The sequence below is a fragment of the Eschscholzia californica genome, unplaced genomic scaffold (genome assembly GCF_041429995.1).
Source record: "Eschscholzia californica isolate CP2 unplaced genomic scaffold, dmEscCali1.0.p SCAF_4, whole genome shotgun sequence".
NCBI classification, from domain to species: domain Eukaryota; kingdom Viridiplantae; phylum Streptophyta; class Magnoliopsida; order Ranunculales; family Papaveraceae; genus Eschscholzia; species Eschscholzia californica.
The window spans coordinates 47,740,819-47,752,971 of NW_028238461.1; the positions used below are offsets into that span (position 1 = coordinate 47,740,819).

At 38.7% G+C, this 12,153-nt stretch overlaps 2 protein-coding genes across 2 annotated transcripts; one reads left to right on the forward strand and one right to left on the reverse strand.

The window, feature by feature from the left end:
* The first annotated feature begins 330 nt into the window (after positions 1-330).
* Positions 331-4,162, forward strand: LOC147545437 (cyclic dof factor 1-like). Its single transcript, XM_086633012.1, has 2 exons — positions 331-778; positions 2,492-4,162. The coding sequence occupies exons 1-2, from the start codon at positions 635-637 to the stop codon at positions 3,830-3,832; spliced, it is 1,485 nt and encodes a 494-aa protein (XP_086489138.1). The 5' UTR covers positions 331-634; the 3' UTR covers positions 3,833-4,162.
* A 1,988-nt stretch (positions 4,163-6,150) lies between these two features.
* Positions 6,151-11,914, reverse strand: LOC147545438 (phospholipid-transporting ATPase 1-like). The gene is made up of 7 exons (XM_086633013.1): positions 9,579-11,914; positions 9,196-9,502; positions 8,035-8,734; positions 7,817-7,940; positions 7,494-7,713; positions 6,833-7,291; positions 6,151-6,616 (listed from the first exon to the last, which is right to left on the reverse strand). Exons 1-7 carry the CDS (start codon positions 11,131-11,133, stop codon positions 6,400-6,402), a joined length of 3,582 nt encoding a protein of 1,193 aa, XP_086489139.1. The 5' UTR covers positions 11,134-11,914; the 3' UTR covers positions 6,151-6,399.
* Positions 11,915-12,153: the final 239 nt, after the last annotated feature.

Below are 12,153 nucleotides of genomic sequence, written 5' to 3' on the forward strand. Positions count from 1 at the left end.
AATTATTGTTGGAGATTCAATTACTAATTAGTGTTGAGAGCTGAGAGGTAAAGTATAAAAAAAACTGAAAATCCGTAAAAACAACAGTATGCGGCGAAAAAGACCCCATGACTCTTAACAAAAAAAAAAAAGACCCCATGACTCCATCAGGGAATGTGAGTTGAAGGTTAATATCGTCATTTAACCATGCCAAAGTTCTTATCCAAAACGAAGCACACGAGTCTACTTTTATTCATACCGACTCCTGGTTGGACAAAACAAAACACGAATGACGTCACCATCTTTGGATCCGGCACCACTAGATTTCGTGGCTAAAAATCAACTAAACTTGCTGACTAGGATTCCCAGCTTGGCAAGTTACCAACCGGTGTTCCCGGTCTTCCCGGTGAATCAAAATCTCAATTTCATTCATCTCTTCTTCTTCTCTTTACACTTCCTTTCACTTTTTCAGGGTTCTTATTACTCAACTTTGAAGTTTCAACACACACTTTCTCTCTCTCTCTCTCTTACTTCAACACACACTTTCTCTCTCTAAAATATAACAAAAAAGAATACCTGACTTGAACATCTTCTTCCTTTTTCTCTGTCTTTCTACTTGAAAACTTGGGGTTTGAAAAGAAGTAAGAAAGAAAGAATGTTGTGTGAGATGAAAGATCCGGCTATAAAGTTGTTTGGAAAGACAATTCCATTAAAGGAAACTCAGATTCTAACTAATAGTTTGTTTCTAGAGAAATCTGATCAAGATTGTCAGAGTTTTCATGTGGATTCTCAAGTCAAGGTATATTAATCTTTGTTCATAAATACCATTTCTATCATCTTTTAATTAGAGGGTTTGTTTCTTTAGATGTTCTATCTAAAGTTAGTACCTTTTTTAGGTTTTGGTTAATGGGTTTCATCCAAATATGATTTTGATTTTGAGATTGTTACAAAACTTTCAGTTCGTGTCTAGCAGATATCCCAGTAAAACCCTCTTTTCAGTTTTGCTTTTAAATGGTTTTTGATTCTCTAATTTAGATCTTATTTAGTTATCCATTCTAATGCTTCTGAACTTTTGAGTTAAAAATCCAATTTTTGTGTAGTTAATTCACTTTTCTTCATTAGAGTCTTGTATTGGAAATTGAAGTTGTATGCTATGTAGTTGGTCTCGGTCGAAGGCCGAGACTGAGACTGAGACGAGACGGACCCAGAAACTCGGCCGAGACAACATGTATAGCTAACAAGTACCAAGTAATAAGCTTAATTACCTGACTTTTCATTACCTCAGAATTTTCTAGACTTTAAACATAAAACTACTTCAATCATTCATAACAAATAAAATCTTATCATAATAAAAATATTTTAATCTACTTTGAATTTTCAAAGTTTCTATAGAATTGTCGAAGTTTGTACAAGGCAAGAGACTTAAAATATCTATATAATAATATTGCTACTTATCTTAGATTGATTGAGAATATAATAAGTAGTTAACAAGGTAACAAATAATAGGCCAAAAAAAAAGTTCCAAGAAATTAAGAGATCTTGTCTCGTTCTCGGTCTAGGTCTACCTCGGCCGAGACACCCGAGATTCTCGGCCAAACCCTAATCCGGTGTCTCGGCCGAGTCTCGTCTCGGGAGAGGGCCGAGATCGAGTCGAGACCCGAGATTCTCGGCCGAGACCAACTACATAGCACCAATACCTCATGGATAGAGGTTCACCCATTTTCTCTTACGTGGTAATTAGAGATTTGGGATATGTTTTGGCTTAAGTGGAGTATATAAATTTTAGCTTTTTTCTGCTGATAATTGGACTTGGTGGATGTAGTCGAAATCTCTTAATCTTCATTAATACACACTCCCAACTTGTACGAACATTATGTTGTTAAGATATGTTTGATAGAGTTTTTGGTGAATGCCCATGATCGAAGAGGAAAAGAGTTCAAAAGAAGGAATAACAGCTACTGACACCCCAATTTCAAGTATGTTCATTACTGACTGTTGGCCAACACCTTGAATTCGGCCAAAGAACGTTGGCTAGAGTGGTCTAGAACTTTGTTTCTGACTTCAAGGTCAAGCATTTGAGGCGTTCTGGATTCAGACTCCCTTTAAAAGGATGCTGACCTATACAGAAAAAACATCTTGAATTGGAAATTAAGAGTCCGGTCCTAGAATTGATTGTTGTGATACACTGATACTACCCCAAGACCAAGTTACTGTCGGTACTGGTTAAAGCGGCATGTCAATACTTTTTGGACACCTCCCTGGGCAACTACGCAAACATGTGGAAACTATGTGAAACCTACATACCATTCAAGAATTTGTTCTAACCTTCCATGGAGAGCTGAAGTCTGAAAAAACAGATGGATTCTTTTTGACAAAAGAAAATTTGATTTGGGGGAGTTTTGGCCATTTTCCCTTAGTTGAAACAATGTTATTGGTTAGTTTACTTTGGTGTTACCGTGTGAGCGAGTCTTTTGTCTATGTATAACTAAATGGATTTTATTTTGTATTTCAGCATGGATGTAGAGAACAAACCAAAGAAGATAATGATGCCCCTGTTGCAGAAGATTGTAGTAAACCAGAGAACTCTTCTATCTGTGACGTTGGGAAGGAAGAAAACCAGCAAACTCATATTCCAGATAACAATGATCATTTAGCCACTAAGCCCGAAGGGAACCAGCTCGAGGACGATAAAGCGAGCCAGGAAAAGGTTCTTAAAAAACCAGACAAGATCATACCTTGTCCCCGTTGCAACAGCTTAGATACTAAGTTTTGTTACTACAACAATTACAATGTTAGTCAACCAAGACACTTCTGCAGAAACTGCCAGAGATATTGGACTGCTGGAGGAACAATGAGAAATGTTCCCGTTGGGGCTGGAAGGCGAAAGAACAAGCATTTGGACCCACAATGTCGTCAACTAATGATATCCTCTGGTGGTATATCGGCTTCTCAAGTAGACAAGTGTAGTGAGGTTTCTGCTGTTTCAACACCTCTTTGTGAATCTATGGCAAATACTTTGAATCTTGATGAGCATAAAAAGGACATTGAGATGGGTCCTTTGGTGTGTATAGATGACGGGGAAGATCCATCCTCGTGCGGATCTTCTATAACGGCTTCTTCTAGCCGTAATGGCGAATTTCCTCACAACATCCCTCGAGTAGAGCACGGTGGGTTGCCTGGAAGTTGTGTTGGGCTTACTCCTCCAACACATCCTATGCAGTTTTATCCGGGTCCTCCGTGGGCTTACCCTTGGAACTCGGGCTGGAATAATGTAGTTCCGGTGGCAATGATGGGTCATTGCTCGTCTGACATGGTTTCTGGACCAGAGAGTGGTAACCCGAATCCAGCTCAGTGGGTTCCAACATCAATCATGGCAGCTGCTCCTGTATTTTGCCCACAAACTGTTCCTTTTCCTTTCGTGCCTCCTACCTATTGGAGCTGCATGCCTACTTGGCCAACTGGAGCATGGAATGTGCCGTGGGCTGGGCCCACTAGTAGTAGCATAGCTCCGACGTCTTCCACCAGCAATAGTGGCTGTTCAGGTAATTGTTCTCCAACTTTACTAGGAAAGCATTCGAGAGACGTAAATCCAGAAGAAGAAAAGAAACCAGAAAAATGCCTTTGGGCTCCCAAGACACTGAGAATCGACGACCCCGATGATGCTGCAAAGAGTTCTATTTGGGCTACTTTAGGTATCAAACCTGATCAAGATGAACCTGGGAAAACCAATGGTGTTTTCAAAGCTTTCCAGCCAAAGACAGACGGCAAATGTCATACTCTAGATGCTGCCCAAGTCTTGCGTGCAAACCCCGCCGCTTATTCTCGGTCACAGTCGTTCCAGGAAAGCACCTAAAGGCTCCAATTTATTCCAGTAAATGTCACACACTACATGGTGCTGAATGAACCGATTTCCTACTCCTTTGCCTGTCATGGGATTTACTTCGACATATACAGGTAAAACAGAAATCGATAGCTATTTGCAGTTTTTCTAAATCAACCAAGAAATCTGACATGTTAGTCATTGTTTAAGAGTTTTGTATGTACAGTGGAGAGAGAGAGAGAGAGAGAGAGAGAGAGAGAGAATGATCAGCTGTTATTAATACTTCATAGTTTTACAGTGACACTGTTATTCTAAGTCCTGAAATCTACATACTTGGCAATTTAAGCGGTTCGTTTATTTCAACTTCTGTGAAGATCAGGTAAACATCCAAAATCGGAGTGCTTTTTGACATAGTATTTTTTACTTTTCTGTTATTAGTTTCGATCCTGTAGCTCATTTAGTTGTATATCTAGACTTTCTTTGCTTAATTCACATTTTATACTCGAATTTGTTTCTAGTGTTCATGATTTCCAGAGTAACTTAGATTTATTTGAGCAGCGAAAAAACCCATTACTCTTTTCATAGACTCCATAACTTTTTCCGAGTTGAAGGTTCCTTGAAATGAGAACAAAGAATAGCGGAGAGAAATTGTAATATTTAATAGAGTTAATTCTTATATGGCCCCCTACTTTGTGACCAGCTTCCTTTATGGCTCCATTTTTTTCGTAAATTCAAATATGGCCCCCTATTTTCATGTAAATGTCAATACTACCCTTCTTAATTCTAAATTTAAAACATTTAAAAAAACTTATTTCCACCTCACCCTCTCTCTCTCCACCTCATCTCTCTCTACAACTCACCCCTCTCTCTCTCTCTCCAATTCACCTCTCTCTCTATCCAACTCACTCCTCTCTCTCTCTCCGACTCACCTTCATCTTCTCCGAATATAGTCGCCGGCCGGAAAATTTTCCGGCCGGCGACCTCCAAAAAAAAAAAAAAAAAAATTTTTTCCTCTCATCTCTCTCTCTCTCTAAAAACTCCGGCGAAGGGGGTTTCCCTTCGCCGGAGCCGTGAACAGACCGATCTGGTCTGTTCACGGCAGACCTTTGAAGGTCTGTTCGTGAACAAAGTTATAAGGAGAAGGTTAAGCTTTTAATGGCTTTTTATTACAAAGTTATAAGGAGAAGGCCTGGTAAGAACTGAAATTTGTAGTACTAGATTATTACAAAATTAAGCTTAATTTGTAGCAGAGATTTTTATTGTTGTTGAAGAAGAAGAAGAAGGTAAAGCTTTTAATGGTTTTTCACAATAAAGTTATAAGGAGGTGGGTACTGTTTTAGTACACTCATCTTGTGTTTTTTTAATACGCAAATCCTGGATGGATTTCAACAACTTTATTCCAAAATATTCCTGCTTTTCTGTTTTTCTTGCTTCCCCTTTCATCATATCCTCTCACCTTTTCTCTCTCTCTCTCTCTCTCTACAAACCATCATTCAAAGAAATTAATAAATCCCCATTTCTGCACTTCCAACTGTAACAAAGTTTTTTACATTTTATTTCTTGCAAATCGCAATCTCATTATTGGAGATTAGTTGGTTAAACCCTTTTTTACTGATTAAATTCTCTCTAATTAAAACCAGTTTTTCACCTATAAACTGGAATTACTTTCATAAGCTTAATCATCCCTTTTAAGGGTTAGTTATTAGTTTGTTAATGTATAGGCAGGTTAAGGGTTTAGAATCTAGTTTGTTGGTTCATCTCCTTCACCATCTGAGATGAAAAAATACTTCTTCCTAATCAGGAAGGACCACTATTTTGTCATGAACAATGGGTATTTGATTGTTGAGGATAGAAGAGCTTAAATCTTGTAATTTTTTTTTGCAGATATAAAACCATGGTCTTGTGGGTTTTTGGGTATGGTTCATTGGTGTGGAACCCTGGATTTGATTTTAGAGAGAGAGAGTTGAGAGATTATTTTTTTTTTTTTAAAAAAATTTAGAGAGAGAGAGGAGAGAGAAATTTTTTTTTTTTAGGTTTGAAGGTGGCCGGCCGGAAAAATTTTCCGGCCGGCCACCTTGCCGGAGAAGAAAGGGGTGAGTTGGAGAGAGAGAGAGAGGGGTGAGGTGTAGGGAGAGATGAGGTGGAGAGAGAGAGGGGTGAGGTGGAAATATTTTTTTTTAATGTTTTAAATTTATTATTAAGAAGGGTAGTAATGACGTTTACCTGAAAATAGGGGGTCATATTTGAATTTACGAAAAAAAGGGGGCCATAAAGGAAGCTGGTCACAAAGTAGGGGGCCATATAGGAATTAACTCTATCTAATACATAACCATGCAACAGTTCTGTATCTCTGCTTCCAAAGGGTATAAATATTGCTGATTATCATTGAATTTACAAGAAATCTAACAATGTAAAATACAGTACATAATTTGACAACATCAAAACTCTACCCTTGGCGTAGCTAACAAAGCCTGCAACTAGGGTGCACAAAAGCAACCGAAGAAGCAACCTGAAAAATGTGATTTTTATACACACATTATCTAACAAAGAACAAAAGAATTTTTCAAACTTGTAAAGGAACAAAAACACTTTATCTTCTTCTATCGTGGAGGGTCAGAGATTTGATTCATTTCTACTTCTACTTGTGTAGATTCTCTTTGACGGTTATACTTTTCAGCTTCTCTGGCGGTTTGAATATCAGACGGAAATACATATTGACTGAAAGCCATTATAACGAAACGAGGAACTAATGCCGCGATTAGGATGGAAAATAGGCAAAACCAAAACGATGCAGTACTTGCTGCGTGAAAGATAGCCCTGCAAGGAAGAAAATTGAATGTGCAAATCAGCATCTTTTTATTGGTAGTTTGGATCAACCGAAACCCAATTGGCCATTGAAGATCTGCCATTGATATGGGGGATTAGTTCGACGACAGTGAGCATGGGACTTGGGAGGACAAAATCAAACTCGTATCATATGAGATTCACATATAACTTATAAATGCAAGTGATAGAGAGAAAAAAGGGAATTACCAGTAGCCGGGTAATAAAGGTATAGCATCAATAATGACGATAGCAATGAATGTTGCAACTATAGATCCCCATATGGCTGCATGAGTAATCCATGACCATCGAAATACATCCATGGCCAGATGAATATTTACCAGTGCTACCACTGCAATTGTCCATAGATCTCCAATGCTAGAAAGGTCTTCTGTACTTTGTCTATAAGCAAAAAAAGCAACAAAGAAGAGCACCACACTTTGCCACACAGTATCGATCATAGTAATCAAAAATAACTTCAGATTGTAGCTCTCATGTCTTTGACCAGCTCCGTAAAGCTGAGGGTATTTTAGTAATGTTTTCCGGCTCAAATCCTTGTCAAGAATCCCAACAATGACAGTCGGCAATGAAGCATAGATGACAGAATAGAGCACACTATTCCATTCATTAATGGCTGTTGTTAGCGTGAAGGTAGTATATAGTGTAAACCTGTTAGAGAAGATACACATATCAGCCGTCATAAACAGAAAAATATGATAATAAATCAAACTTGGAATGGGTAAATATATAAGAAAAGTAATAAGATAGAGGTGGTGCCAGATTTAGACAATTCAGACTCGTGCGAGTCCATCGAGACAACAAAAACGCAAACACCACCTAAGAAGATTGAATTAGATCGAGAAGTACTAACCAGAATAGCATGACCACATATACAGCATTCTTATAGAAGTTGTACAGAATCATATATCCCATACGTTGGTAATTCCAGTGTCCATGGACCAACAATAGCGGAACCAAAAATCTAAACTGGCCCATGGCAAAATCTGATGCCATAACGGCTTGCCTTCCCTCTTGACCACTGATGCCAATTCCCACATCAGCCATTTGGATCATTGAAACATCATTAGCACCTGCAAAAAAGTAATTAAAAGGACCAAATGAATTGCATATCGATCAACTTTCTTGAGATGTGAGAGTAATACGAACAATGATAGCAACTAAATAAATGCTTACCATCTCCAATGGCAAGGGTCATGTCATCGGTTCTGTTCTTTATGAGGGAAACAATTCCAGCTTTTTGTAATGGAGCTACCCGGCAACACAGGACTACTGTACATTCTGTGGCTAACTGGAACAGCTGCAGTATCAAACGAACAGCAAATTCAGATCAGACTTAAGCGGGAAAAAAATGAAGTCAAAGAATTACAGTTTGAAAGTTTATAAAGATTTACCTCTTCTTCCAACTCAGACTCGAGAATATAGACAAGGCTAGTACCGTCAATGATCAGAGCGAGAGAAATTTTACGACTCCCGCCATTACTAAGATCACGGGCAGATATCGCCATGAGCTTCTTCAACATGTTCTTCCCATCTTCTAGGCTCTTTCTACAAGATTCCTTGGAAGTGTTGTTTATTATAATTTGGGTCATCTCATTAGTTAAAAGCTTACAAGAATAACCAATTGATATGGCAGTTTCTTGCTTGTCGCCTGTCAAGACCCACACTTTTATTCCAGCTTGCCTCATTGATTCAATGGCTTCAGGAACACCTTGCTGAAGCTTATCTTCAATGGCTGAGGCTCCCAACAAATGAACATTCTGTTCCAAATCAACAGCAACTGAACGGAGTAAGCTTGCTCGACCCATTAACGCAGTACTAGCTTTCTGATAAGCAGATTGCCAATTCTCAAATTCTGCAACACTCAGCTCCCTCATTCCAATGACCAAAGTTCTCAGACCCAATGAGGAGTAGGCGTGAAGATGATCTTCTGTTGCGCGATGAAGGTTGGTTTTTGTTGATTTGTTGATTATGCTAAACATTGAACTATCTGCCCCTTTCACAAATATTTTCACACTCTTATCCGGGCAGCCTACTATAACTGACATTCTTTTCCGGTCACTATCGAATTCATGCATACCCAAAACATTAAACCTGCATATACATTAGCTGATAGTCAAAATTTAAAGTTGAACCAATAGCACACCTAACATTCTACTATGAAAAACTACTAACTGGCAGATTATCGCCACATACACCATTACCACAAGTTGTGGTAGATGACGCGAACCAAAAGTCACATTTTCATTACCCCAAAAAGTTAGTACCACATGCATAGGCCCACAATGGTTAGAAAGACTTTATAGACCTGGGATATATTGGTTGGCCTTTTGGGAGGCATCGTGCAAGGCTGACTGGTGGAAATGCCCAGGGGCTAGTGTGGTCTAGGGAAGGCCCATGCCAAGAAAAAACCATGTGACATGTGGAACTAAGCAAAGTGCAGTCTAATGGTACCTAAATGGCTAAATCCTGTGGTGTGATATCACTCACCGTCACACCAAGATAACTAGTAGGGTTATGATTACATTAGCAATGAAATAATGAAGATTAATTACCGAAGTCTTTCTCCTAGGATATCGATGATAATATGCCCAGATGTTCGTTCTATAAGCATAAAGCCATAAGTAGCAGCTGCATAAACCAACGCTTGCTCGTCAGGAGATTCACCTTGATAATCGATCAACTTCACGTCAGGATCTTCTGTCTCCACAACAAGAGGGACAATCGTGTTGCAAGCAGCAAGAGCAAGAAAAAAATCGTACAAGTAGTTCCCTTCCTCTGTTTGTTTCCCACTTCTCAATAGCCGTTGGAGCTCTGGGTCAATCTTTACATTCATCTTCGGCTTCAAAACCTGCCCATCCACTAATAACAAACAAGTAAAGTTAATATTCGTTTTGATCGGTCGGAAATTATCTGAAGACGACGGTAAGCGTACTACCTCGGACATAATATTCAGTTTGCTCTCCAAGAGGTTGAGCTTTTCCTCCATCATAACTTACTCCTCCTATACTTGCACATTGAAATTCCATCTTGTTTTCAGTTAGTGTTCCAGTTTTGTCCGAAAACACATACTTTATCTGTCCAAGATCCTCATTTATGTTCAAAGCCCTGCATTGGAATCTCGAATTTGAGGCTTCGTCATACATATTTTTATCCCGAATCATGAAATAGGCCTGTCCAAGACGGACCATCTCCATTGATATGTACAGAGAAATTGGGATCAAAATCTGAAACACAATAATTGACTGGAGAAACCTGAAGACTGTTTCTGCTCCAATTCCATAGAAGCTATAACTATCTTCTGTGCCCTTAGTGAAATCCGCCTTCCTAAAATACGGTAAGACATCAAGCTCATCACTATTACTGACCAGCCAAACGCCACTAAACGCAGTGACAATCGCGCACAAGGCAATGAGAAATAGTGAAAGAATTATAATCTCCCGATTCATAATTGTCTCCAATCGACTCCTCTTAGATGGGGCTCCTGAGTTATTAAGCATTGCCTTAGTCTCACGGCCAGCATAAACAGCAACTCCAACTGCCCATGATGTGTTTTTCAGCTCACAACCACGAAGAATAATATTCGAAGGCCCAAGGGAAACCTTTCTCCCATCAATCTCCATGTTTGCCTGGAACCCGTAAATGTTTCTATTCGGTCGTTCACATTTGATCAACCCTGCGATCCCATCTTTCTCGGGCATCTTCGAGAGTGTCTCTTGTTTTGCATATCGAGTTTTCAAGTTCGATTCTCCATCTAAATTAATTGTTTGTACATAAGCAACTCCAGTTTGATCACTAGTAGATAACAATACCATATCACAAGGAAGTGTATCATTTGCAGAAACTTTTAGTATCTCACCAACCCGAATCTCCTTCCATCTCTTCTCTTGAAACTCACCATTTATAAGTACCAAAGCTATCCTATTGTTCTCGATTTGATCAGAACGACGCCTTCTCCAATCCTCATAAGCATCTTTAACAGCAGTAACAAGTAGTACAAATGCTAATGGTAGTGCAGAAGCCGCAGAACCAAATACAGCAAGAAAAGGGAGCTGATTCAAGACGACAATAACAAGGAAATAGATATATGCAACTCGATGAAATTGTTCGAACAAGTTTCGGGGCAAGAAAGTTAGTAATGAATACTTGCTTGTTCTAATAGAATTACCTGCGAATTCGAACTTCTCGTTCGTTTTCTCAGGATCATTTAAAAATATAAGTCTTGCATCTTCATCATTGATCTCCCTAAGTGACCTACTAAATCCCTCAGAATCAGCTCCCCTCGACCCATACCTAATAGGAATAACTGGCCTAGAACCTGAAAGGTTGAAGCTCTCAATAGAAGAAGTTGCAGACATAAAAGAGTTCACCTCATCAATTGAATGTCTTCCAGAGACTTTAGATTTGGTTGAAAAACTTCTAATAGATGAAGAAGTTTGAAAATTCTGAACTTGGGTAGTAGTAGTGGGTAGATTTTGTTGTTCTTGATCCATTTGGAAAGACAAAATCTTTAAATTGGGGTTTTTATTAGAGATGGGTAGGTTTGATTTAAGATCAGATTGGATTTGGTAAAGAAAAAATGATGAGGGTTCAATAATCAAATGATGAATTCAAGGAGAAAGGGATCAAAATAAGACATTAATAGTCCCCTTCCCCAAAAGCATCTTTTAAGTTAGTATGTATTCTAAAATCTTCAACAAATTTCAATCTTCTCGTCATAAAATTATAACAACAAAGAGATTGAAAACAATAACAACAACAAAACCCAAAGGGTAGATTACAGTTGTAATAGCAAAATCAAGTGGGTTTAAGATTATGGGGGGTTTTGTTTCATGGGAACTTACTTGATTTGTCAATACATAAAGATATGAACTTTTAGAAGGTTGTTTGGTTTAGCTCTTCTGGCATCTGTATTAACAAGAATTCATGTTTTAGAGAGAGAAGATAGAGAGTCAATGTAGAGAGAGAAGCTAGAGAGAGGGCGGCTAATAGAGTGAGTACATAAAAGAGGGAGCAAGCAACCAAGCAATGTCATAATTGGAGGCAGAGTTACCTGTCTGAATGAATAATCAAACGTATGAAGTGACGCCACATCATCATAATAATGTAGGACCTACTTGAATGAAGTTAGATCGTCGGTGGATCTAAAATCTAATCAAAGATCTGTCCCAGATTACTCTACTTCAAGGACATTAGTTTTCATTCCCTGTTTAAGTCTTTTGTGTCCCCGCCAGAGACCCCAGAGTCCACACGTAAGGGCAGAGTCGAGATTATGATAAACAAATTTTTCGAAATGATTCAAATATATCAAAAAGTCAAAGTCGAACTTAGACCCAAATAGTCATCGAGGATCAGAGCAGAGACTTTTATCGTCAAGATAGAGATATTCTAGTTGGGCATAACTCTTGATGGCTCATTATTCTTATTAGTTCATGTTCACTAGAGATTTTCGACATTTCTATATCATTTCAGTATAAAGATACGCGTTCCCCGGGCGATATAGAAAACAAACA

What these genes read in the sequence shown, in the direction of transcription:
- LOC147545437 (XM_086633012.1), top strand. Translation starts at nt 635, where the DNA reads ATGTTGTGTGAGATGAAAGATCCGGCTATAAAGTTGTTTGGAAAGACA. An exon ending in ATGTGGATTCTCAAGTCAAG is followed by an intron (nt 779 to 2,491) that starts GTATATTAATCT and finishes TTTGTATTTCAG; the next exon opens with CATGGATGTAGAGAACAAAC.
- LOC147545438 (XM_086633013.1), bottom strand. Translation starts at nt 11,133, where the DNA reads ATGGATCAAGAACAACAAAATCTACCCACTACTACTACCCAAGTTCAG. An exon ending in ATCCTAGGAGAAAGACTTCG is followed by an intron (nt 8,735 to 9,195) that starts GTAATTAATCTT and finishes ATGTATATGCAG; the next exon opens with GTTTAATGTTTTGGGTATGC. An exon ending in CCTTTATTACCCGGCTACTG is followed by an intron (nt 6,617 to 6,832) that starts GTAATTCCCTTT and finishes TCTTCCTTGCAG; the next exon opens with GGCTATCTTTCACGCAGCAA.